This window comes from Copadichromis virginalis, linkage group LG12 (assembly GCF_057382275.1).
Source record: "Copadichromis virginalis isolate Kocher_CV1m ecotype Utaka linkage group LG12, C_Virginalis_male_GT1.1, whole genome shotgun sequence".
Classification (NCBI taxonomy): domain Eukaryota; kingdom Metazoa; phylum Chordata; class Actinopteri; order Cichliformes; family Cichlidae; genus Copadichromis; species Copadichromis virginalis.
In genome coordinates this window covers 11028886-11055659 of record NC_140629.1, presented here as the reverse complement: position 1 = coordinate 11055659, position 26774 = coordinate 11028886, and the positions used below count along the sequence as shown (strand labels likewise).

General features: G+C 40.0%; 2 protein-coding genes across 2 annotated transcripts; both read left to right on the top strand.

Moving 5' to 3' along the window:
• Nucleotides 1-688: 688 nt before the first annotated feature.
• On the top strand, nucleotides 689-9697 carry marveld2b (MARVEL domain containing 2b). Its single transcript, XM_085474710.1, has 7 exons — nucleotides 689-817; nucleotides 2899-4125; nucleotides 5272-5307; nucleotides 5402-5580; nucleotides 7095-7266; nucleotides 7344-7394; nucleotides 8603-9697. The coding sequence occupies exons 2-7, from the start codon at nucleotides 2914-2916 to the stop codon at nucleotides 8717-8719; spliced, it is 1767 nt and encodes a 588-aa protein (XP_085330836.1). The 5' UTR covers nucleotides 689-817; nucleotides 2899-2913; the 3' UTR covers nucleotides 8720-9697.
• Nucleotides 9698-10502: 805 nt separating this feature from the next.
• On the top strand, nucleotides 10503-26769 carry oclnb (occludin b). Its single transcript, XM_085474711.1, has 9 exons — nucleotides 10503-10808; nucleotides 11408-11472; nucleotides 12832-13501; nucleotides 14381-14545; nucleotides 15812-15927; nucleotides 17175-17279; nucleotides 17438-17609; nucleotides 25843-25884; nucleotides 25970-26769. The coding sequence occupies exons 2-9, from the start codon at nucleotides 11432-11434 to the stop codon at nucleotides 26066-26068; spliced, it is 1410 nt and encodes a 469-aa protein (XP_085330837.1). The 5' UTR covers nucleotides 10503-10808; nucleotides 11408-11431; the 3' UTR covers nucleotides 26069-26769.
• Nucleotides 26770-26774: the final 5 nt, after the last annotated feature.

Genomic DNA, 26774 nt, shown 5'->3' with positions numbered 1-26774 from the left:
TACCCTAAAATCCTAAATCCTAAAATTCCTACAACATAGCTATATGGATGTAGGTGCCATTTTTCAGCGTCCCTTTGGATTTCAGTATTTGATAAATGTTTTTTCCTGCAGATTGATTGACTCTGCCTGTTAATCATCACATCGGCCATTCAAAAAACGAGTCACTGGAATTAATATGTTTATTTTACTGCTCTGTGCATTAAACTATCAGACTGGTGGTTTTCTGCAGCATTAATTACATGTTCTGCAACAGTGCGGTATTTTGTTTGTATTTTTAATTTTTTTTATAGATTTTTAATCACCATCTCATAATGTCTCTGACTCATTAGGATCAGATATTAGGACTCATAAGGATCACCCTATGCTGAGGAAGTACATTTCTATAGAGTAAACTGCGCTCACATCTATCAAGAAATAAGGGGCTAAGCTACCGATATCACTTACGTTTCCAATCAACATTTTTTACAGTTATAATAAGTGATACTTTTTTTTGCAAAAGAATAAAAATAAATGTATTAAAATATTACTTATAAAAACGGTTGTTGAAAGTCGCCTTTACTCAAGGGAACACAACAATGTGGCGTAAGAATTAGAGAGTGAGGATTCAGATGTGAAAAGAGGCCGTGAACGCATCGTGAGGCTGGCCGGACAGGTCAGGTAAGTTTTACCGCGGTGGGGAGGTGCGAGCACTTTGCTTTTCCGGCTCCTGACTGCGCTTTAACCACTGTTCATAGCGATGCCTGACCTATAAGTGTGAGAAAACAAAGACAGGAGGCTGTTGCCTGTGTCACAGACCAGCACCGACACCAGTGAGAAGGTAAGTCAGCGAATGAGTGAAGTTTGAATAGGAGGGGAACAGATGGACTTCCAGTCTGAAGTGCTCTGTGTGTTGTGGTCAAGCCGTGCACTCCCAGCTCTGCCACCCTCATCATGTGTCGGTGCGCTTTTGGGACCTGACGGTAAAGGCGGTACCTTGTGCTGATGTACAGACGCCCTTTGAAGAACCTGTGACCAACATAAGAGATTAAGCTAGGAGTCCTAAATAGTGTATATTTTGTGAGCCTTGAGTCATGGGGAGTCTGAGCTAAGCTCTGTAAAACTACAAATCTCTCCTTTAGTTTACTTATTGAGGAGTGCTGCCATGAAGCAAGAGAAAAAAACGTCCTATTGTGCAATGTCATACTGAGAATATTCTAGAAATATTCACAAATAACGTAAAAATGAAATTATTGTGAATGTTCTCTGTTTAAACAAAAACAACAAAACAAAACAAAATCTCTGATCTTGTGCTCATTTCTCGTCATTTTACTCATGGAATTAGCTGTTTTGCTACAGTTCCCTTAAGCTTTCCCAGTTTTTACAAATAACAGTTATATTAACTTAATAAATGGAAGATGCCTCATGTAGACAGCCTTGACTGAAAAGTCTGCTGGTGTGAGGCATTCACCATTTTAATTATGGCAAGAGTGCTGCTCTGCAGCCAAATGAAGGACAAGCGCTGAAACCTTGACCTGACTGATGAGATGTGAGACACAGTGGATTGCAGTCAGCTGCACCACACTTAGTGGCAGACAAGCCTACAGTGGGGACCTGAATTAAAGACTCCAGTGACCGAGAAATAGACTTGGTTGATGAAGGACATTTTCTTGTACATCACATATAAGAAAACAAGAAAGCTAGGAAATATTTATGTGGATGATACTTTCCCATGCTTCAAAATCGCCTCAAGGTGTTGAGAGATTATTGTATGATCTTTTAAGAAGACATGGTTCCTCTTTCATCTAAACCAAGCACAAAATTCCAAAACTAAGTTTAAAATAGCCTAAGCACAGTCTGGACCCAAACCTGCTGAGGTGTGAATGGTCAGTGTTTCCAGCATAAAGCAGTTCTGAAAAGGAAAAACAAGCCAAAATTCCTCCACAGCAGAGTTGGTGGGTATTCGGTATACCAAGTATTTATTGGAGCTCCTGTGTGGAGCACTGACACAGCAGTGCAGACTGGATAATCACAGTACTTTTATTATCTTAGAGGGATAATTTTGGAATTCGTAGACATTTAAATCCAAACAGTTTACTGTTCTTCAAATTGAGTAAAGACTGGTCACCCACCAGCAGACGAACAGTTGGCTTTACAGCATACGTTTTGCATTTATGACTCAATTAATGGAATTACATTACATTCTGAATTTGTTTCATCCAATTTGTGTCATCTGATCATTTATTAAAGTTCTCGCTGTAGCTGATATTTTTTTCTTGGACCTTGGCAAAAATTCAAAAGTACAGTGCTGTCATGATTTATGGAAAGCAGTGAAACTGTATCAGTGAACCTGCAAGGAGCAGAGGTATTCAAGGTGGATGAGTTTAAATACCTCCAATGGCAGTGCCCAAGAGAAATGAAGAAGAGAGTGCAGGCAGGGTGCAGTGTACAGTAATGAAAAGGAAGGTTTATAAGTAGGTAGTGAGACCTGCCATGATGTATGCTTTGGAGACGGTGGCACTGACAATAAGACAGAAGGCCAAACTGAAAATGCTCAGATGAGCAATCCAGGATTAGCAATAGGTACATTGGAGGGACAGCTCAGTCTGGGATGAGATGGTTTGGACATATGCAGTGGAGGGAGAGTGTCCAGTTTATCCAAAGGATAATGAAATAATGAAGATGGAGCTGCCAGGCAGGAGAAAAAGAGGAAGACCTCAGAGGAGGTTCATGGATGTAGTGACAGATGAGGATGCTGGGACAGGGTGAGATGGAGGCAGATGATCTCCTTTGGTACCCCCTAAAGGAAGCAGCTGCGAGAAGATGAGGAATGAAACTAAGGCCTGTGTTTTTATTTTAGAGGTGCTGTAAGTTCAGATCTTGGTACTATGCCATTGTAATCCTCTCTGTTTCTCTTTGCAGAAAGTCAAAGCTGCGATGTTTTCAGGAGTCTCCAGATTTGACCGAGTGAGGGAGATGCCACTCTATGACCAGGTCCCAGCAGATTCCCTGTATGGGGACCTTGCAATACCTCCACCTCCACAACTCCTGCATGGGACAGTGCCAGCTGTCAGCTTAGACTCCCTGCCCCCTCCCCCTCTACCTGAACAGCCACCTGTTGGACCTGAAGCTTTCTATCCCCCCAGCAATGACGACCCAATGGACGAAGACCGGGACGCTATGGACATTAAGCCAGTTCGCCGCTTCATCCCTGACTCTGTCAAGAACTTTTTCCGTGGCAACAGCAGTAACCGTGGTAGCAAGGGTGGGTCTGGCCCTGATTCCCCTGCTCCTTCATCCAAAAAGAGTGCTAAGTGCCACACCACATCAGGAGTCCCCTGCTCACCGCCTCACTCTGCCCCTCCATCTCCCTCCCTTCCAGGCTCCTATCGAGACCGCTATGGTGGCTCTGGAGGCAGCTACACATCTCAAAAGGAGCGAGATGGACTGCTGCTCGGTGCCGAAGCATTTGACTCTGCATCTGCAGTGCCCACCAATGTCTCAGTTCAGACGTACCAGGAGCGGGTGGAAGAATATCATGCGCGCTACTCCTACATGAAGTCATGGGCTGGCTTGCTAAGGATCCTGGGCGGTGTGCAGCTGCTGCTTGGAGCTGCAGTGTTTGCCTGTGTCTGCGCTTACGTTCATAAGGACAATGAGTGGTTCAATATGTATGGGTACTCTGGGCCGCAGCTGTATGGAGGGCTTGGTGGAGGCGCTGCTGCATATGGGTCTGGGGGTTATTTATACACAGGACCCAAGACGCCTTTTGTTCTGGTTGTGGCTGGCCTTGCATGGATAGTGACAGTTATTCTGGTTGTTCTTGGCATGACCCTGTACTACAGAGCCATCCTTCTGGATTCCTCATGGTGGCCTCTAACAGAGTGTTCCATAAATCTGGTGCTGGGTGTGCTCTATTTAGCCGCAGGATTGGTGTATGTGAATGACACAACTCGAGGGGGGCTGTGCTACTCGCCAGTCTTCAATAATGGAGTGAACGGTGCATTCTGTCGCACCGAGTCCGGCCAGACAGCAGCCATTATCTTCATCTTCATCACCATGGTGCTCTACTTTATTAGTGCAGCGGTGTGTGTGAAGCTGTGGAGACATGAAGCAGCCAGGATGAGGAAAGAGGGGCTGGCACAGGAGGTCTGACACACACACAAAAAGCACAAAAATAATATTCACAGCTAAATACCTAATCTGACCTTTAATGCAGAGGCCTGGAGATACTCCAGAGAACATTTTGGGGGCTTAGGGTTAAATTTGTCATGTAATAAAACATTAATTCTATTACATGACAGTGTACCCCAGTAAGTAAACTATCATGTTTTTGCACCCATCCTGTGCTTTTATATCCAAGATAAGAGATCAGCACATACAAAACCAAAACCTAATGCCAATCAATCCTCTAGAAAATAGAGTCAGCATTCCTGGACGCTGTTGTAAGACCGCTTTGTAAGTAATGTTAAGTAATCACCCGCTTCACTGGATGAGCTTTTTTTACATGCAACAATTTTATTTTCAGTGTAATTCAGTGTTATTTCTATTGCACCAAATGACAACAACAGCCACAGCAATTTCAAAGTGCATTACACTGTTAGGTAATAACCCTACAATAAAACTGAAAAGTAATACTGAGCAGTGATGCTTATCCTGTTGTGTTTTTGAATAGTTATGCCCCCCAAAGAACTAGCCAGCTGTTATTCTCTTTATCTCCAGTTTTTATTCTAATCTAATATTCAATTGTGTATAGAAAAGCATAGAAAAAAGTGCTTGTATGATTGGGTCAATAAGGCAAGTTCTATTGAGTGATCAGATGGAGTAGAAAAGTGCTATATAAGAGCCAGTCCATTTGTTTATTCGTGTGTTGCACACCTTGATGATTTCACCATGGAAATTAAGCTAAGAAACAAACTGAAGCCCAGCATTCTACAAGGAGAAAGATTATTCACAAGTGGATGTCAAAGCAAATTCAACCCAAGATCAGATTATGCACTGCTCAGAGACACAGTAAAACAACCCAAGAGCTTCATGTCAGATTGTACAGGCCTCAGTGAACGTGAGAGTTCATGACAGTAGAATTAATTCAATTCAATTCAATTCAATTTTATTTATATAGCGCCAAATCACAACATAAGTCGCCTCAAGGCGACTGAACAAGCGTGGTTTGTTTGGAAGGGTTGGGAGTAGAAAACCTCTTCTATCTAAAGAGAACATAGCTTAGGTTTTGCAGAGAGGGTGTATTTACCCAATGTCAGTAAACTCCTGTTTCTCTTTTTCATTACACAATAGATAAGAACCATTGGCTCATCTGTCCCACTCTCTATAGTAAGTATGAGAAAGTGTTTGAAATGTTCCTGCAGACACCAAGGTGCACACAGTATGTATGATCTGAACATGTGTCTATGTTTACCTGCCGCAGCTTGGTCCATCCTCCATGGTGTCGGAGCAGACCCCTCTCCCCACCATTCAGCCAGACATCATGGATGCTCCCAACCACTTAAAAGCTGCTCCTCTCATGGCACCAGAGCCAGAGATCCTCCGTGGTCACATACCAGCCGGACACATCCCCAAACCTGTTGTTATAGCCGACTATGTGGCGTGAGTATTACCATCTAGGTTTCGTCTTCCAGCTGTGTATTGTGCATTTAACAGGGAGGCCCTAGTGTAGTATCAGATGTCACATGTACATTTGACATACAAACAGACTGATTAAACACAGTCCCCAATTTTGTTCTCGTGTTGCAGTGTTTCCCTATTGTAGTGTCTTTACCTTACATTATAAAGTGCCTCAAGGGGACTGCTGATTGGATATGATGCTATATAAATAAAATAGAATTAAATTAAAGTGTTTTAACAGAAATAAAACCTCCAGCAGTGCAATGATGACCACTGTGTTTTTGTACATGGGTATTCTGGGAAAGCAGTATCACACTTACGTCTGTAAATGAAAAATACATAACTCCAAACCACCCAGAATGGTGTGACCTCTTTTAGTTTGTGAACACTCCAGTACAGACTATGTGAATTATGGCTCTTCTAGAAAACTCACTGCTACAAAGGCTGAATAACCATTTCACCAGTGCTACTGTTTGTCACACTTTCACGTTAGGCCCATCTCACACAAAGTGGCATACAGTTCATGTGTAGCTTGTTGCGCGTGTTTCTGTTTACACCATCTGATGTCCTCCTGTCGGTCCAGTTACTGGATCAACAAATTTAATGTTGGTCCAGGTTTCATCATTGCAAGTGACTAGTCATACTGTAGTGATGTCATAGCTTTGCGATGTGGAAACACCATCACATCACACACCAAACCCTCACCACAATCACACCTTGGCCCTAACAGCCCTCATTTTGGATTTTTTTTTTCTTGAGTGGACATCCGCAAAGCTATGACATCATAACTATGTTTGGTCAGATGCGATGTTGATCCTGGACAAATATTATTATGATGATCCAGGAACAACACCGACACACATCAGATAGACCTTCTGGCCCAGTGTGGGTAGGACTAGGAAGTGCTGGTCTTTGGCATTTAATGTGCTACACTGTCAAAGAATGCCCTATGGAGAATCAAAAATAAGTATTGCCACACATTTAATTCCTTTATCACTGAACTCCATTGTTATCCAGAAAGTGTCATCACACAGTGTCCTGCTGGCCTAAATACACAGCACAACTCTAAATGTGGGTTAAATCCACACTACAAATAGTACATTATTACTTGTGCTTGATAACAGTTTGCTAAAAACTCCTCTGACCAGCTCTAGTAGAACATTACTGAGCCTTCAAAAACAATTATTTTTTGAGTGCATATTTAAGCTGCCTTCACTGGTTCCTTTATGATCTTAGATCTTTTCATGGATTTGGTGTCAGTAAGACAAAAATTAAAGGTGCACACATGGTTTAGAAAGTAGTTTATTCAGTTACCAGTTTACCAAACTAACTATTTTCTAAACCATCCTCAGAAATCAGATTTTTATTAGCAGTTTAAGATCAAGAATAAGATAAGTAAGATAAGATAAAGGAGGGTATCCCAGTTAAACACCTGTGTTAGACACATTCAGCTGCCAGTGCTCCAAGAAATATTGTTTCCTTTGCTGTTTCTACAGGAAGTATCGCAGCATTTACACAGATGAGGAGAGGGACCAGTACAAGGCTGTGTTCAATGACCAGTATGCTGAGTACAAAGAACTGCATGCTGAGGTCCAGGCCATGGCCAAGAAGTTCGAAGAGATGGATGAAATGATGGCGAACCTTCCATCCCGGCCCTCCAGCCAAATGGTAATTTTGCTAGCGAGCAGATAGACAGACACACACATTGTAACATTACATCCAGTAACACGTTTGCTTTGTTTCAGGAGAAGGAGCGGATAAATGGTATTTTAATGGAGTATCAGAGGAAGAAAGCTGTGAGTATACATCATGAATTGTTGTCTGTCAGACTGGGGTCTTAGGGAAGGGGTGTTTCTGTAAAAGATATCCCTTCATGTCTCTGTTAATAACAGTTATTATTTTTAATAATACTTAGATCAAAGAGCTGCCCCACTAACACTCTGTTGTGCTTTCATATATTTGGGGGGGGGGGGATGTTTTACAGAAAGGTTTGGATAAACCAAAAAACCTAGCAGACACTTGTTTGAGTGCATAACTCCAAACTCTCATCAAACCTCAGAAGAATCTATTTACAACATATGAATTTGTTTGGAAAATAAATGCAGTTTTTCAGCTGAGTCACACTTGTCTCACTAACCATTATATATCGTTCTTGTGTTAGACTCATATTTTTGTAGTTTCCAGTATTTGTTTCATTATTGTTTTATTTTTATCCATCCATTTTCTGTCACTTCACTGGGCTTGGGTTGCGAATGCAACAGTCTGAGAAGGGAAGTCATTTTTAATTGGACTTTAGTCAAGGAACTGAAACCCCAGAGGTTAATAATCTAGTGCTTTACTGCGCAGCATTAATCTAACATGGTTTTTTATTACAGGAGCATCCTCACCTCCCTGACAAGAAAACAAATAAAATAAAAATAAAACCTACAAGCAAACATATAAACTCCTCATAGAAGGGTCATACCTGCTGAATATCCAAACCCAGTGCACAGTACCACTTAAAATGAATAAATCATTAAAAAAAAAGTTTAAAAAGTGTTCTTCCCTTTTATTTTAGTGAAAAAGCACAAGTAAATTGTTTAAATTTACTTCACATCCACTGTCACAGATGATAGATGAGTTGGTTTTCTAAGTCTCTCTGCTGCTGTACATACAAATCCTACTACAGGAATCAGAAAAATGCAGATGCCAAATCACCTTACTGTTGTGTGGTATAGCAGGTGATGGGTAATGGCTTTTGTAGGATAGAAGGCCATAACAATGACAGTGATTTGGAGCTCTAGCTCAGATTAATCATGGCAGCTTTCTTGTACTATCTATCCTGTTTTCATATTTTGACAAGCAAACGAACACTGAAAGTCTGAAAAACCCAACTTGAGACCTCTAATGGTGTGTCACCATTAGGGTTCAAATGTACTGTCTGGTTTTTTAATACTTGTGTGGTTTACTGAAATCTTTGTGAAGAAATGTACTCAATTTTACTGATTTATGTTTTCCTTGTTAGGACCCAACATATTTGGAAAAAAGAGAGAGGTGTGAGTATCTAAAGAACAAGCTCTCTCACATCAAACAGAAGATTCAAGAGTACAACAAGTCCGTGGGCTACAGCGATGCCAACTAAGCAGTTAACACAGGTGTGCTCAGGTGTGCTCTGTGACAACACAACAGTGGGACTGTGGTGTAAATTTAAAAAAGACGCTTGTCTCTTCCAAGTGAAACTCCCCGTTACTGCTGAACCATAATTCCTGACAACAGAGGTGACATTATCACATTGAAATAGGTGGAAAACACTGCAGTCACTCCATCATGATGGATGGTAGACTCACTGTCACTAGAAGGAACATCGTCTGGGATGTGTCGTCATTATAGAGGGAATAGTAAAAGTCACGGAAACCGTAAACTTCAACAGAGTGTTGGTAAATGAACATGCACACAGCACTCCCCGATAGTTGTAAAAGAACATATTGGGGATTTTGCTGTTTTAGAGACTGTAAGATGGCCATGTTAGCTTAGCATAACAGCAACAACAGCAACTTCAAAAGAACACTGGTAGACAAGCAAAGAGATGAAATCTTCATGTTGGATGTTGCTATGGAAACTTTAATACAGTTACTTTTATTCATGGGCAAGATAATAAAGATAGTTGACTGCTTTCCTCTGACTGGACACTGTTTTTTTTATCTGTAGTTTTGGTTTGGGGTCATATGATAGATATGTGTATTTGCCTTATTTTGCATTTAAACATGAAACCTGTGCTCTGAATTTATATTTTTAACTATAATGTAAATTCTGCTTTGTGATTTGTACAACTTTGCCATAGTAAATATGTGTTTAAAATTGGCTGACATGGTGGTGCAATGGTTGGTACGGTCAGTCCACATGATGAACAGATTCTCCACAAGAGATCTTTTAGGTGCTTGAAGTTAAAGCGAGATGAGGAGGTAGGGAACGCATCACAGGACATTAAAGTTTCCCAGCAGAACCTTGAATCAGTTGACTATTTGAACTCTGACCTGTCTCCGACCGCACAGCTCCATGAACACCAAGCTGTCTTCTGGTACCTTTCTTTTGTAACCTTCATTAAAGTTTTTTGTTTCTATCAATGTGTGCTGCAGTGCCTTCCTTTAGTGCCAGGTTGTTGTTTTCTACTCACTGTTCATTTCATGGGAAAACCTTTAAAGCCGACCACTCTGTTCAAGGAACACAATATGACTCTTGGTGCCAAAAATCCTTATGCCAACTCCCATGACCCCTACCTGAAACGGTGCCCATTGAAAGATTGGTAATAAGTTCTGCTTCCAGGGGTTTTAATTTTGCAGCTACTCTGATGAATAAACTAACAGCTATCCAAAAACAGCAGACCCAGCGACATTTTCCTGCAGCAGCTGTTCCTGAAAAACTCAGTATTGTCACTCACACCAAATTTAAAATGGACTTTGAACAAAGAGTTTCTCTGCATTCACGTGTTAAGTAAGAGTATTTGTATAAATGAAAATGAATACAAAGACAGCAGTGACACTGATAAATGGGTAAAGGAATAGAATATTTTCTCAAGGTGTGTCTGCTAGAAACTGTCCAAAAAGCAAAGAAACATGCGGGCTACTAGAAGTGGTCTACTGATGCAGGGGTCAAGGTGGCTGCTGGACTCACAGCGGTGCACTGAGCAGAAGCTCTACCTGCAGAACAGGTTTGACAGGTTACTGTTTGTCCTACCAAGTTTCACAACAGTAGGAAGACGGGATGGGGACATCGGCTCAGGTTTCAGGTACATCGAATTAGTGCACGTATGCATTTTAACAGAGATCAAGTCTGGCACGTCGGGATTCGCATTTCTTGATAGTAACCCTGCTTTTTGTCGAAATTGCGGGATAAATAGATGTTCAAAAGAGATTATGTTTGTTATTTTAAGTGGAGCAGATTGAGAGTTCATTTGTTTATAATCTGGTTTTAAGAGCACTGGAAATAAAGCTCAAACAGTTCCTGGAAGAGTACACGCATCTTCTGCCTGTTTCCAGAAGATGCAGGCACTGAGGACAGTTTAGTCCTGTTTCAAGGAGGAGGCGACCACGTGACGAGCACACGCCTATATGCCCGTCTCATTGCTACCTGAGTGCGCGCTGTGGATGGAGGCGGTCGCGAGCACAGTGTTTGCGTTCGTATTTCAGTGAGTGTGTATTGTGTTCATCAGCAGGACGCCGATCATCACACAGGTAAGTCCCTCTTAAAGGTGTAACTAGAGTTTACGGACAGTTTGAAGTAGAAGAGATGAGCATTGATGTTAAAGTCAGTTTACAAGTGATGGAATGGATCAGTGTTATCTGCTCAGACAGCTGCTTTTAATCTGAAATGGCCACCATATTAACAGGCTTCCTCATAAACACAGGCGCTGTTTTCCATCGTAGTGCTTTCCATAGCCAGACATTGGTCCCCTGATACGTCACTAGTTTGTTAGATTTTCGCATTCATCGTTTGAGATGACCATAAAATATATCATTTTTAACAAAGCGTCAAAGTAAGGCACTTCATGAATATTAGTGCCAATCATTTCTAATCATTCCTAGCCCCACATTTCAGAAAATCAAACGCAATTTGAAGTGTTGACTTTTGAAAAGTATGTATCACATAATTGATTCAGTTACCTTAGACAAGAAAAACAAAGAAATCATGTGAGCTAGGAAATCTGCACAAACACACATTTGTAACAAAAGGCTGAGAGCTGGTATGTGCCTCAGCAGGAAAACTAGTCTGACACATGACATTATACAAAAGCTTTTGAATGCTCATTGCTTCTTGTGTGTTGTCCTACTAGAGTGAGTGGAAGTTGACCTTAAGTATGCCGAGCAACAAACACAGCAACCACAGTGGCAAAAAACGGTAAGCTGAATTCCCTTTATCATTCACTACGCACAGACACCTGCTTCATCTAGTCATTTATGGACTCAGCTGACTTAAGCTCAGTGCAGTGTTTATGGTAAATAAACCTCTGGAAATGTAGACATGTTCGAAGAAAAGCCTCAGAATTCAATGATTTTAAATTAATGTAAGGTTTAAAGGATTTTCACATAACAAAAGTGACAAATTTCATCATTTTTGAGCAAGCGTTTGCTTGTTTTTAAATTGCCAGTAATACATTTAAAAAAGCTTCAATATAGGCATCAGAAGACCGTAAAAGGTTGTGTGATGAAATTCAGGCAATTGGTAATAATAGTTATGCCTTTCTATTTTGTGGCTTTCTCTTGTTTTGTATATATTCCTCTTGACTGTATATATTTATCCTGTTTGTTATTTATTCCTGCTGTCCTACTCTTTATGTTTTATTCTGCATAGTTGACATGGAGCACCCATAATTTCATTGTACATGTGCAATGGCAATAAAGGGCTTTTCTATTATACTCTATTCTATTCTAACATTAATTTCAAATACATGACAAAAATGTTTCATTGCAATTTAAGGCATCCAAAAAAAAGTTTCATTTTCACTGGGAACTAACTCAGTATTCTTTAAGGAGTGGCCCCCACCCAAAATTCAAATGACTGGATTGTTGTATTTGTAGGGCCACAGAATGCATATTTTCTGTTATTAGGTAAACCGCTTCCGCGCCGGACTTTCTGACGTCTTTAGCTGTGCGTGCTTTTCCTGTCTGTGTTCAATCCCACACTATTTCTCTTTGTCACCCGACTGTTGGCATAGTTTTCATAGTTGCCATTTTCCAGCGCTCCAGTATTCACAAGGCATTGCTGCAGTGGGCCGATTCACGTTTGATTAGATTTTTACGTCAGATGCCCAACAGCATTAGTGTCACCTTTTGGGCTCAAACCATAGATCTTTGGCTTATTAGTGTATAAACAATTTGTTGTATTAAAAAAAACTTGAGTTCTACCAAGTTTTTTTTTGTTGTTCTTGTTAACTATTTGACAAACGCATCCATCCCTAATAAACTTTTTTTTTTAAATCATCTTTAGCCTTTGGAAAATGTGTGATGGACATCAATGAGGCTTTGGCTTAGTTGGGTTTTAGATGACATGAGGATTTTCTTTTTCAAAGTGATAACCTGTTCATTTCAATGACGTGAAGTAGATCACACCATTATGAGAAGTTGCCCTTGTGATGAAAACATTGACAATATTAGACCTTATTCTTGGGGTAGCCTTGCTATTTTTATATCAGTACTTGGTGTTTGCTTTTCCATGTCTTGACAATGACCACAACTCATCTTCTCTCCTCTGTTCCAGCCACAGGCACAGTGAAGTCATGTCCAACCCAGCATTTTCCTATTATTCTGGAAATAAGGTGCTTCACTTCTATCGCTGGAATTCACCACCTGGTGTGATGAAGATAATGTGCATCATCATTATCATCATGTGTGTGGCTGTGTTTGCCTGTGTGGCCTCCACACTGGCCTGGGATTACGAAATGAGTCTCATGGGGGGCGGAACTGGTCTCATGCCAGGCTCATATGGCAGTGGATATGGAACCGGTTATGGGGGCACGTATGGTGGCTCATATGGTGGCTCATATGGTGGTGGATATGGTGGTTCCTATTCCGGCTATGGAGGAACAAAAATGGATCCCAGATCTGGCAAAGGCTTTATCATTGCCATTTCTGCAATTACCTTCATAGCTGTGCTTATTATATTCATCATGGTTGTGTCAAGGCAAGGTACTGCCCGTTCATCAAAGTTCTACCTGGCATCAATCATTATCTGCGCCATCTTGGCATTCCTGATGATTATTGCCACTATTGTGTACCTGGTGGCGATAAATCCAACAGCACAGTCCACGGGGTCTATGTACTACAACCAGGTGGTACAGATGTGTGCCCAGTTCCAGAACCAGGTCCAGCCCCAGGGCCTCTTCTTAAACCAATACCTTTACCATTACTGCGTGGTGGAGCCCCAAGAGGTGAGACACTTTTTCTCTAATAATGTGTGGTTGGATCTTTGGCACAGGATGTGCGGTTTCTGTGTAGTTCCTTTCTCTGTGTATACTGAGAGTTTGTTTAGTTTCAGCCAGAGAGGTAGCAGTAAATTAAACTCGCAGTTAATGGACACATGAAGATGAAATTACGACTTCAAAAGACTAGAAGAAAAATGCAATAGAACTGAGTGGTGTCAGGAAGAGAAAAGTCTGCAAATGTTCATTTTATTGGAACTTTATGTGTTCGTCTACTTCAAAGTTATTAAAAGCAAAAGAAACAAAAACCTGACAAATGTGTGTGCCCCTCTTTCAGTACTAAATCAGCTTGTTCTGGGTGCACTCAGGGACTGGTGCAATTGAGCTCCAAACTTTTCACATTTCTTAAATTGGGGAAAATACTGAACACCAGTGTTTGCTTGCCTTATTTTTGTTAAATTGACGCCATTAAATGTTAACTGTAAGAACTGCAAACATCACCATAACCCTGACAGAAACGGCGTCACTGACTGTCGCTTGTGGGCAGGAGATATCTTGAGCAGCAGAATACATGTTGGTGATCAGGAATTGGGTGTGTTTCTACACATTTTTGCACTAAAGCAGCAATCAGCTGAACTGAGCAAGTGTGCCGTTGGAAACCAACTAGTACATGTAGTGATACTGGAAACCCAGTTTGTTCTACATGAATTTGGAATCATTGTTTCATGGCAGACTTGTACCTGCAAATGTCCTTTGGCCAACTCATTGTTTGGTGGCAGGTGTTATAAGATTGAGATTTTTAGGGAAATGTGTGAAACTTGCCTGTCATTTACATCCCTGATAATGGGTATTACTTCAGCTCCATGATCTTGGTTGTGCTTCTTGCAGGCCATCGCTGTGGTTATGGGCTTTTTGGTGTTTGTTGCCCTCATCATCCTGCTCGTGTTTGCGGTCAAGACTCGCCAACAGATCAGGCGCTGGGGCCCAGAACGCATTCTCTGGGAGGAAGTCAAGGTTGTCAATGTTGGTCACCACAACAGCGTCGGGGAGTGGGTGAGTCTGTGTGTGACTGTGTTGACATCAGCATCGCATTTACCTGTTTACTAAATAGCAAAAGCCTGTATCAGCTGCAGCGTAACTTAATTCAGTCAAATTAAGGTTGAACTAAATATATCAGGTCAGCTCAACAAATTCCCCACTCAGTCTCCAACTCTCTGTGAATATTTTTGAATATTTTAAATACTGTAAACATGACACAGATCTGCAGTCAAGAGCTGGAACACACAATATCTCTAAGGTGTGTCAGAGGGCTTTAAAATTTCCACAACATTAAAGTCAGTTGCAGGGTGATAATGTGTTATCTGCTCTTATCCACTATTCAGAATGCTTGGTTTTGATCTGTGTAATCTCTAAACAGACTGTTAAGAACATTAAAACAGTCTGGGACATCCTAACAGCACTGTAAATGGCAATAAAGATGCATAGGAGCATAATTCATGTAATTGGCTGCAGATTCTAACCACTACTACTACTTCAGAAATTACACAACTTGTTTGTTACAAAAGCTGAGAATTGGTGTGTGTGTGTGTGTGTGTGTGTGTGTGTGTGAGACAGGTGAGAGAGACACTGGGCAGAGGAGGTTTCACCTGTAGTTTCTGGGTGTGGTCTGTTTAGCCACTCTTAGTTTCAGCATGATGTGCTGTGGTGTCACTGTGATGTCATCTAAAGTGAAACAGCATGTTGTTATATTTTTATTCTTTTAAACATTAACTCATTAGATCTTTCACATGTTCAGATTAATTAATTTATTCCCTGTCTTCCGATGGTAGTGATAAAAATGGAAAATGTGTATCTGAGTATTATGTCCATGTAGCTTTAATTCCAGCTGTGTACTTTCCAAGTAGCACCATCAGGCCTGAGATTTCATCAGGTGTGCTGGTTAAAGGCACTGACTAAGACTTCTTGTTGACAATAGTGAAGGTATTTGTGGTATTCAGACATACAGGGACAAGTAGAGGAACCGGTTGGTCCCTGCGGATGCTTCTTGCTTCATATGGAGGAAACAGGTTTCCATGACCTCAAGTATGAGCGTAGTATCTCATTAGGTTATGATAAGGCACTCTCATTAACGATATGGGACGAAACTCATTAATGTGAAAAATCGTTGATGACATAATCGTGGTATTTTCACCTTAAACCTAAACTCAAAATATTTGTAGAGCCACTTCCACCCTTAAACTGCTCATCATTTGGAAAAGTCCCTTTAATTTCAATCTGGCATTGTAGAAACTCTGAGGCTGACTATGTTTGTTGCTTCAGGTGACCAACGTGTCTGGTGATCCAGAGGTGTTTGTTAATGACCATAACGATAAAGTTGGGGCCTCTAGAGACTATTTAGACCAGCTGGACTACAACAAGCCTCTATACCTACCAGGGTAAGCATGTTCTTCATTGTTATGAAAAGGTATCATTAAGCACTGGGGGAATTGGGGTTTTGTTTTGTTTTGTTTGTTTTTTACAGATATAGTGATGCTAGCAGCTCTATTGGGTTTTTATTCTTGAATAATAAATTACTGAAATGACTGAACAGTGTATAATTTGTTTACTTAAAACATGATAGAGTCTTACCTTGGGTGTCTGGCCTTTTGCACATGCAGCATCACTGTCAGTCTGTTTTTGTAAATGAAGTTTTGTAGGACTAAATGTTCTGGGGTGGGGTGCAGAGGCGGGGGGGGGCTCACATGATCAGGACTGTGGCCTGATGGAGTTAGTTACACAATTTTCCTCTGTAAACCACCAAAGTTCATCTAAAATAAAACAGCTTGGAGACTTCTGGGTGGGACACCTGCTATCCCAGCTGGTGAGGAGGGGTAGACGCTGAACAGTCACCAGTCTATGATGGGGCTAACACAGTAAGACAGACAACCATTCACTTTCACATTCACACCCACACCTACGGTCAATCTGTGTGTTCGGACTGTGGGACAAATTGAAAATGCCCCACACAGTACCCAAACAGACATGGGAGAACATAACTCCACACAGACCATGACACTTACAATCCACCACCAAAGCCTCTTTGATTATATTTTTAACGTCGCTAAATTCCCAAGAAAAGGGATTGTTGGTATTATATTGTATTGTTGGTGCTGTAGTGAAAAACACTCACTGAAACACAGAAAATAATAACATTTCAAATAGAAATGTACAATGAAGATACATTTATTTGTGAGTGTGGGTCAATAAGAAACTGTTCTTCATGGTTGTGTAAAAGTGCGTCATTATCAACTTTGCGAAGATGAACATCTCAGCTGCTGCAGAAACTGTTTCCTGTGCTGTGTAGAGGGAACTCCAGCTGGTCAGACGGGGATACTTCTGTTCAAATCAGGTCAACAAATGATCAGTGTCCCTGTACCAAATTTGAAATGAGGTCTGGTGCAAAGAGAAGAGGTGCACATAACTCTGTAGTAGCACTCGATCACAGTGATCCATCTCTGATGGGTCAGCTCATCCATAAGTTTTGAAGTTTAAGGTACTGAAGGATAATGGGGAACCATATTAACCATATTTGAGACCAGTTGGCTCTGTAAACATGCTACAAGGGTTCAAGTGTGTTTGTTTTAATGGCAGATACTTATAAGGCTTTTGCAAAAATGGATGAATCAGTAAATCCTGTTTGCAGAGACTCTGACATCAGCAGCTATGTGGGAGGCCTGCAGCCCAGGCTGAGGGACTACGACACTGGTGTGGAATCTGGGGATGACCTAGAGGAAGAAGATTTCAGTGTGTGAGTGCATGTGATTCCATTGCCAGTTATTAGCTGATTGCAATTAATCTGCTATTTCTAGATCAAAGCTGGTAATAAAGAACTTTGTCTTTGACCTTGACTGATTCGTATCTCTTTTGTTTTACTGGTTATGTACTGAATTGTCTTCTTGCATATAGTTTGTTTCCCCCCATTTTGGATGAGCAAGAGCGTCTGGCCTACAAACAGGAGTTTGATAGGGATCACCAAGAATACAAGAACCTACAGGCTGAGCTGGACGGCATAAACCAGGACCTGGCCGACCTGGACCGAGAACTGGACCGACATTCTGATGGCAGTCCAGAGTTCATGGTAAGGGCGGCAGCATCTGTCTGGTTCTTTGAAGGGAAGGTGGCTGGTCCACCCTTTTTTTTTTTTTTTTCTTTTTTTTTTCTTTTGCCTGTCCCGTTTGGCTCTTTTGCCATCAGAATTATTGTCTAAAGCAAAGAAAGATGCCCAACGGATTTACTTTACCAAATTGACCATCCCAGCCTTGCCGTAATGGTCCATTTGATTCACCTTTTATTGTTTATTTTATTTTCACTTACTGAATACGGGACAGACTTGACTGGGGGAAAGAAGGGGAGAAAGAAAGAGGGAAAGAGAAACAGCTGAGAAGAGGGACGTTGAAACGTTATTTACGTTGTTATTTTGGTTAGTAATGTTCTTGCTGTGCCATAACATCTCATTAGTGATTTCGATGGAATGCAGGCTGTTATTTTAATGTATCAATTCTGGATTTAACAGGAAGCTAATGAAGGGAAGCCAAAACAGGAGAAATATGCTCTCTCTTTCTAGTCCCTGTCAGCACTCTTGCTGCAGCATTTTGGATTAGCTGAAGGCTTTTCGGGGAGTTTTTAGGACATTCTGATAATAATGAATTACAGTAGTCCAGCCTGGAAGTAATAAATGCATGAACTAGTTTTTCAGCGTCACTCTGAGACAGGATATTTCTAATTTTAGAGATGTTGCGCAAATGGAAGAACGCAGTCTTACATTTCATAAATGTATGCCGTACCCTAGGTTTTTATACTTAACCAGCACAAGGCATTTCAAGTAACTGAAATAAAAATTAAAACTGCACTTTTTAAAAAGTATTCTCCATATTATAATAATTAAAAAAAAAACTAAATCTAAAACAGAAACCAATGAAAACTACACAAACAATTTTCAGACAATAACAGTTAAGCGACCTAATGAGTATCTAACAAAAACCAAACACTCAAAATGAGTTAACAATGACTGTGATTTAGATTTCAGTTCAGATAAAATATTTACAGTGTGTTATTTATTTTAAACATCCATGTAGATACTAAAAATGACATAGCATTTAAACTGTAATTAGAGCCAACTGGCTTCACTCAAAATGTAAACGAGCCCACCCACCACTTGAAGCACACTCTGGATCTTCTTCTTACATATGACATATAACATTCTTCCCAGAAAAACCTGTTTTTTTTTCTGTTCATTTCTTTATAATATTTAGATTTACAATATTACACAGTAGATGTCTTTCTGAAAGTGCTGTAACTTAGTGAAAGGATATAATTCCTCCACTGTTATCTTCTTCAATGATATGTGGCAGCACAATGCAGAGGAGCTACCTGAACTCTACTCCCACAGAGGTTGATTATCTTGTTAATAGTGTTACATTCTAACTGCGTATGAGTAGTAATATACCTGTACTTTTTTTTGCCCCCCCCCCACCCCGAGGGCATTCCCCCCCCCACCCCCCACCCCTCTCCCCCTACACCCCCCACACCCCCCACCCGGGCATTTTTCCCCCCTCCCCTATCCCCCTCCGTGTCCATGTGCGTGTGCACGTGCGCGAGAACGGACTTTTTGCACGTGCATGTGTGTCCAGGGGTCATATGAGTTCACATGTGTTTAATAGAGTATTATTTAATGAAACCATAATGTGTTTTAATTAAACTCTTTTTAAAGGATTGTATAGGTCTCAGAGTTCTGTTATTTAGACATAGGTGATTTAATTGAACTACTTTAGGGGTATTTTAACTAGTTAGGAGCCTTTTGCATTTTCTTCAGTGCTATTTAGGAGCAAATAGTTTTAAAACAGAGGGCCGCAAATAACAGGTATCCCTTTAGAAATAAACAGTGATACTTCTAAAAACCGTGTATTCCCACACAGCATTTAATTTAGCTAGTTTAGGAAGATTTCACTTTTCTAATAGTTTCACAGGCTAATAGTTTTTAAATAGAGCACCACAAACAACATGTATCCCTTTAGAAATAAACTGTGATACTTCTAAAAAACACATATTCACACACTCTGTAACAGTTAGACAGAGGGGGGTACAGTTAGGCTCCCAACAGTCTGTAAAAAAGGTATGAAGCAACAAAAGAGGAGACCTTATCAAGAGCATCCCAGCCCAAAGGTGTTTCTTCACAAATAGTTAATTCCCACACTCTGCAACAGTTAGACTCGATGATTACACATAGCTGATCAGAGGGGGTGCAGTTAGGTGCCCAACAGTCTGCAAAAGAAGTCATGAAGCAAACAAAAGATGCTCCTTATCAAGAGCATCTCAGCCCAAAGGTGTTTCTTCACAAACAGTTAATGGCTTTAATGCAACCAGTCTTATCATGTCAGAGGCCAACAGAAACCATGTCCAACAGAGTCTCCAAAGGCCTGCCACCTTTCTTCCTTACATCATGCTCTTTTATCTCTACATCTCAGAGGTCAACTGAAAGTAGCCCCACCTATATAAAAACACCCCATCAGACACACAGTATTTTCCTCAGCACTTCACAACTGCCGCAAGGTATAGCGTTTTAACTTGTTATTTTTTCACCTGAATGTGCATTGGAGCCGACTTTGCTACCCGCACAGAGCGTTTCTGACAGTCGGACGCTGCTTATACAATAGAGAAAAGCAACAATACAGAGTGTTTCTCTGCTCCAAGAAATCCGAGGGCCTTTCACAAGGTAAGCATGTCTGTTATACCCAGGGCATAAATGTCTGTATGTCAGTGCTGATTATTCAAACATTGTTTAAAATGTGACACATATGTTGTCCGAAAACATTTCCTCTAAATTTGCAAAGTTACTGATTTAAAAAATATATATTTTCGAATTTTTAGTTGCATGTCAAACATATGATAGACTCTTGAGCATATTCGTATAGCTAAATTCACAATGGTATAACCGTGCTAAATAAAAGAGGCCCAAGCACCAATGCACTCTAATCCACTCCGCTAAACTGTATGTTGATAAGTACATGTAGCGTACCTCTACCTCTACAGCTGAAAACAGTTTGTATCCGCACTCTGAGGGTCTGCTGAATTGTTTTAATGGCACTTTTTGACGAACAGCAGATGATGAAATCCTATTTATTGTAGAAACTGTCCCTAAGCTATTGTTGCTCATACTTACTGAGGTCCCTAGCTACTTCCTTACTATGTCAGTAAACTTTTTTGAAAAGGAAGCTGTTGTAGATTTAAAGAAACATCTTAATTGAAGCAAAGGCAAAAAAAAACTGGAATGAATTTTATGTGACTGTTCATATTAAAGCCAACAACAAGTGAAAATCCAAAAACGGCTCCAATCCTTTGTATTAATGATCTCCCCCCCCCTCTCTCTCTCTCTGTGTGTGTGTGTGTGTGTGTGTGTGTGTGTGTGTGAGTGTGTGTGTGTGTGCCCTCACAGAAGGAAGGTCACAGCAGGAGCTTTTCTCAAACGCATTACCAATCAGTTTTTTACAAGAAGTGTAGCTCATACAATGGTATAAATGTATTCTTTGCGATACTTTATAAATATGAAGCTAAAGATTTTGAGTTCGTGCACATTATGAAGCAAGAATCTAAATATCTGTGTCACAATGATTTCTATAAAAGCGTGTTGTTTATGGGGATAATGTAACAAATCTTTTGTGCGTCCTATTAATGATCAATGATAATTGAAGAGGAACCCTGACTCAGGACATTTTCATGACAAGTGACAGCGCAGACAACTACTAATGAGAGAACCTGTTTTATCATCATAAACACGATGATATGAAGCATCGTTAAAGTGTCACTTCAGTAATGTTGACTCATGTTTTTAATAATGACTTTAAAACACTAAACTCTAATTTCTGTGGTTTATTTTAAGTTTACAGAATATAACGTGGTAAGACGACGAGTTTTACTTCTCACTGTCCGTGTTATGTGTATCTATTTATCATGTGTGCTACTTTGCTCTGTGGACTGTAAAATGTTTCATTGTGTTCATGAAATAAACCAGACTTTCACCGTCTGCATCTTTTACTGTTTTTCTGCTTTTGTTCACTCCAAGTTTGACAAAACCTACAGATATCCAGAGTTAACTCACTAACAATGTGGAGCAGTCTCAGTGTATTTAGCTGCTTTTTCCCTGAACACAACCAACTGAGAGAAACGCCTGTAGGCCTCACTTTGGTCATTTGAACGCTGAAGGAGATTTGTTCCATAGACACATACTAGTGTTTCCTGCACTACTGTGTTCTATTTAAATCCAGATTCCTTTTATAGTTTGCAGTGAAATTTGTTAAACCATTGCTTAATGGGACAGAAGTACAAGTCACTCTTTACTAACACATTTGTAGATAAGTTTATTGCTGAACAACACAGCTAGCAGTCTCACACACTCTTTAGGTTTTTCACGTTATGTGTGTAAGGGTTTAGTCTATCAAACCTTACCCTTTTTCCCCAGTATCACAACATGTTATATTCTGTAAACTTAAAATAAACCACAGAAATTAGAGTTTAGTGTTTTAAAGTCATTATTAAAAACATGTCATTATTAAAAACATGAGTCAACATTACTGAAGTGACACTTTAACGATGCTTCATATCATCGTGTTTATGATGATAAAACAGGTTCTCTCATTAGTAGTTGTCTGCGCTGTCACTTGTCATGAAAATGTCCTGAGTCAGGGTTCCTCTTCAATTATCATTGATCATTAATAGGACGCACAAAAGATTTGTTACATTATCCCCATAAACAACACGCTTTTATAGAAATCATTGTGACACAGATATTTAGATTCTTGCTTCATAATGTGCACGAACTCAAAATCTTTAGCTTCATATTTATAAAGTATCGCAAAGAATACATTTATACCATTGTATGAGCTACACTTCTTGTAAAAAACTGATTGGTAATGCGTTTGAGAAAAGCTCCTGCTGTGACCTTCCTTCTGTGAGGGCACACACACACACTCACACACACTCACACACACACACACACACAGAGAGAGAGAGGGGGGGGGAGATCATTAATACAAAGGATTGGAGCCGTTTTTGGATTTTCACTTGTTGTTGGCTTTAATATGAACAGTCACATAAAATTCATTCCAGTTTTTTTTTGCCTTTGCTTCAATTAAGATGTTTCTTTAAATCTACAACAGCTTCCTTTTCAAAAAGGTTTACTGACATAGTAAGGAAGTAGCTAGGGACCTCAGTAAGTATGAGCAACAATAGCTTAGGGACAGTTTCTACAATAAATAGGATTTCATCATCTGCTGTTCGTCAAAAAGTGCCATTAAAACAATTCAGCAGACCCTCAGAGTGCGGATACAAACTGTTTTCAGCTGTAGAGGTAGAGGTACGCTACATGTACTTATCAACATACAGTTTAGCGGAGTGGATTAGAGTGCATTGGTGCTTGGGCCTCTTTTATTTAGCACGGTTATACCATTGTGAATTTAGCTATACGAATATGCTCAAGAGTCTATCATATGTTTGACATGCAACTAAAAATTCGAAAATATATATTTTTTAAATCAGTAACTTTGCAAATTTAGAGGAAATGTTTTCGGACAACATATGTGTCACATTTTAAACAATGTTTGAATAATCAGCACTGACATACAGACATTTATGCCCTGGGTATAACAGACATGCTTACCTTGTGAAAGGCCCTCGGATTTCTTGGAGCAGAGAAACACTCTGTATTGTTGCTTTTCTCTATTGTATAAGCAGCGTCCGACTGTCAGAAACGCTCTGTGCGGGTAGCAAAGTCGGCTCCAATGCACATTCAGGTGAAAAAATAACAAGTTAAAACGCTATACCTTGCGGCAGTTGTGAAGTGCTGAGGAAAATACTGTGTGTCTGATGGGGTGTTTTTATATAGGTGGGGCTACTTTCAGTTGACCTCTGAGATGTAGAGATAAAAGAGCATGATGTAAGGAAGAAAGGTGGCAGGCCTTTGGAGACTCTGTTGGACATGGTTTCTGTTGGCCTCTGACATGATAAGACTGGTTGCATTAAAGCCATTAACTGTTTGTGAAGAAACACCTTTGGGCTGAGATGCTCTTGATAAGGAGCATCTTTTGTTTGCTTCATGACTTCTTTTGCAGACTGTTGGGCACCTAACTGCACCCCCTCTGATCAGCTATGTGTAATCATCGAGTCTAACTGTTGCAGAGTGTGGGAATTAACTATTTGTGAAGAAACACCTTTGGGCTGGGATGCTCTTGATAAGGTCTCCTCTTTTGTTGCTTCATACCTTTTTTACAGACTGTTGGGAGCCTAACTGTACCCCCCTCTGTCTAACTGTTACAGAGTGTGTGAATATGTGTTTTTTAGAATTATCACAGTTTATTTCTAAAAGAATACATGTTGTTTGCGGTGCTCTATTTAAAACTATTGGCCTGTGAAACTTTTAGAAAAGTGAAATGCCCCTAAAGTAGTTAAATCAGCTATGTGTAATCAGCGAGTCTAACTGTTGCAGACTAGTAGATAATTATAAGACTAGTTGCATTAAAGCCACATTGAGGTTGATACAGCGCTAGTGTGAATATGTACTTTTAGAAGTATCACAGTTTATTTCTAAAGGGATACATGTTGTTTGTGGTGCTCTATTTAAAAACTATTAGCCTGTGAAACTATTAGAAAAGTGAAATCTTCCTAAACTAGCTAAATTAAATGCTGTGTGGGAATACACGGTTTTTAGAAGTATCACTGTTTATTTCTAAAGGGATACCTGTTATTTGCGGCCCTCTGTTTTAAAACTATTTGCTCCTAAATAGCACTGAAGAAAATGCAAAAGGCTCCTAACTAGTTAAAATACCCCTAAAGTAGTTCAATTAAATCACCTATGTCTAAATAACAGAACTCTGAGACCTATACAATCCTTTAAAAAGAGTTTAATTAAAACACATTATGGTTTCATTAAATAATACTCTATTAAACACATGTGAACTCATATGACCCCTGGACACACATGCACGTGCAAAAAGTCCGTTCTCGCGCACGTGCACACGCACATGGACGCGGAGGGGGATAGGGGAGGGGGGGGGAAATGCCCGGGTGGGGGGTGTGGGGGGTGTAGGGGGAGAGGGGTGGGGGGGGGGGGGCAAAAAAAGTACAGGTATATTACTACTCGTATGACTCTGGATACTGTAGCTCCTCTGGAAAAAAAAAAAAGCCTCAAATCAGAAGTGGTGACTCCTTTTAATGACTCACACATGTCCACCTTAAAGCAGATAACCCATAAGTTACAGAGGAAATGGCATGTCACTTATTTAGAAGATCTTCATTTAGCTTGGAAAAAGAGTTTGCTGCTCTATTTAACAAAAAACAAAACAAAAACAACCCTGTAAAGCTAGAATATCTTACTATTCATCTCAGATTAAAGAAAATAACAACCCCTATTTTAGGCAGGCTGACAAAAAGTCAGATCTCTGTTGAACTGACTAGTTCTTTAACCTTAACTAGTAATGACTTCATGAATTTTTTTCACAAATAAAGTTTTAACCAAAAGAATATTCACATATTCTGGAATATGTGCCACAGGCATAAAATTCAGTACTGGAATTTATCCTTCTGAGTTAACTTCAGTCCTTACTTTCTGAACCAGCAAAATGGGGGGTGGGGGGGGGGGGTTGTTTTGTTTTAGACTCCATTCCTAAAGACTGTTCAAAAAAGTCTTGCCATCAATTAATCCTACAATTTTAAATCTGATGAAATTTACATTGTATTCAATTTCATTGTGAATGTACAAGTTGCAGTGCAAGGCAACAATTTAGCTTCTAACTGTCAACAGTTTAACAGCAGATGCGAGGTGGCTGGTTTTATAGGAAACTTTATAAGACTGATATGTTGGGGCGACCATGGCTCAGGGGAATTGGGAAGCTCATCTACTGGAAGGTTGCCGGTTCGATCCCCCTGTTCTCTCTGTCCTGGTTGTTGTGTCCTTGGGCAAGACACTTTACCCTACCGCCTACTGGTGTTGGCTAGAGGGGCGATATGGCAGCCTCGCTTCTGTCAGTCTGCCCCAGGGCAGCTGTGGCTAAGACTGTAACTTGCCTCCACCAGTGTGTGAATGTGAGAGTGAATGAATAGTGGAATTGTAAAGCACTTTGGGTGCCTAGAAAAGCACTATAAAAATGCAATCCATTATGTGTTTGCTTATATTCAAATAATTCTACTCAAAATCAAATAATAAATCCAGTAATAAAGTGTTAGAAATGGTTTGAAAACTTTAGCATAAAAGAAAGTTCTGTGTGAGAATTTGGGATGATGCTTACTTCTTTAGCCAACTAATATATGTAATCTGATCTCAGGATGCCTTGAGTGACTATAACAGGCTGAAGGACTTCAAGAAGGTAAGGTTATTATTCACATTCTCAGCAGTGAAATTTGTGTGTAAAGAATTCAAACAACAATACCTTTCTTATGTATTGTCCACAGTCATCAGAGTACCAGATTAAGAAGAAGAGGTGTAAATATCTGAGATCCAAGCTGTCGCACATCAAGAGAAAGATCAGTGAATATGACCGTCGACCCTGAACCTTCAACCCAAGACCCTGTCTATGAACTGAACTGTCCAGTTTATGATGAACTCCTGTATGATTATTATTATAGTGATGCTCTTGCCTATGAAATGCATTTTTATAAGCCAATCAAGTAAGAGTTTTTCTACAACAAAAGGATAAATAAAATGTGGATTTTTTTTCTTTCTTTTTTACCTCTCAGTTCCACAAGTAAAATTTTGAAAAACAAGTAAGGTTTATAGACTTTATTGTTTTTCTCTTGTGATCCGAAATGTTTTGCATAATTGTGGGCACAGTTAAGATGAGACTTATAAATTTGTTCGGTATCGGAGTAGCTGTGCATGTGCTCTTGTAAATGTTTATTTTTATTCTTTCGATTGTTCTGAAGTAAACTTTTCTATACTTTATTACCTTGGCATGATGGATATAAAGGAAAACTCTGTTTAGTATGGGCGCAGAGCTTATGTTATTAGCACATAGCATAAATGTTCATGGATCTGGGCGCTAATAACTTCTAACAATTGCCATGTACTGCATTAAACTACCATTAAGCATTGTCATTTTTTTTAGTTTTCCCACTGATTTTTGCACTCTCCCTGATATGTACAGTATGATGTAAAATCACAAAGCTATTTGTTTGTATATGACACTGTGTAAACTTTCATTATAATGCCGCGGCCATCATGCTACGATAATAATAAATAGTATGTCACCGGATCCTT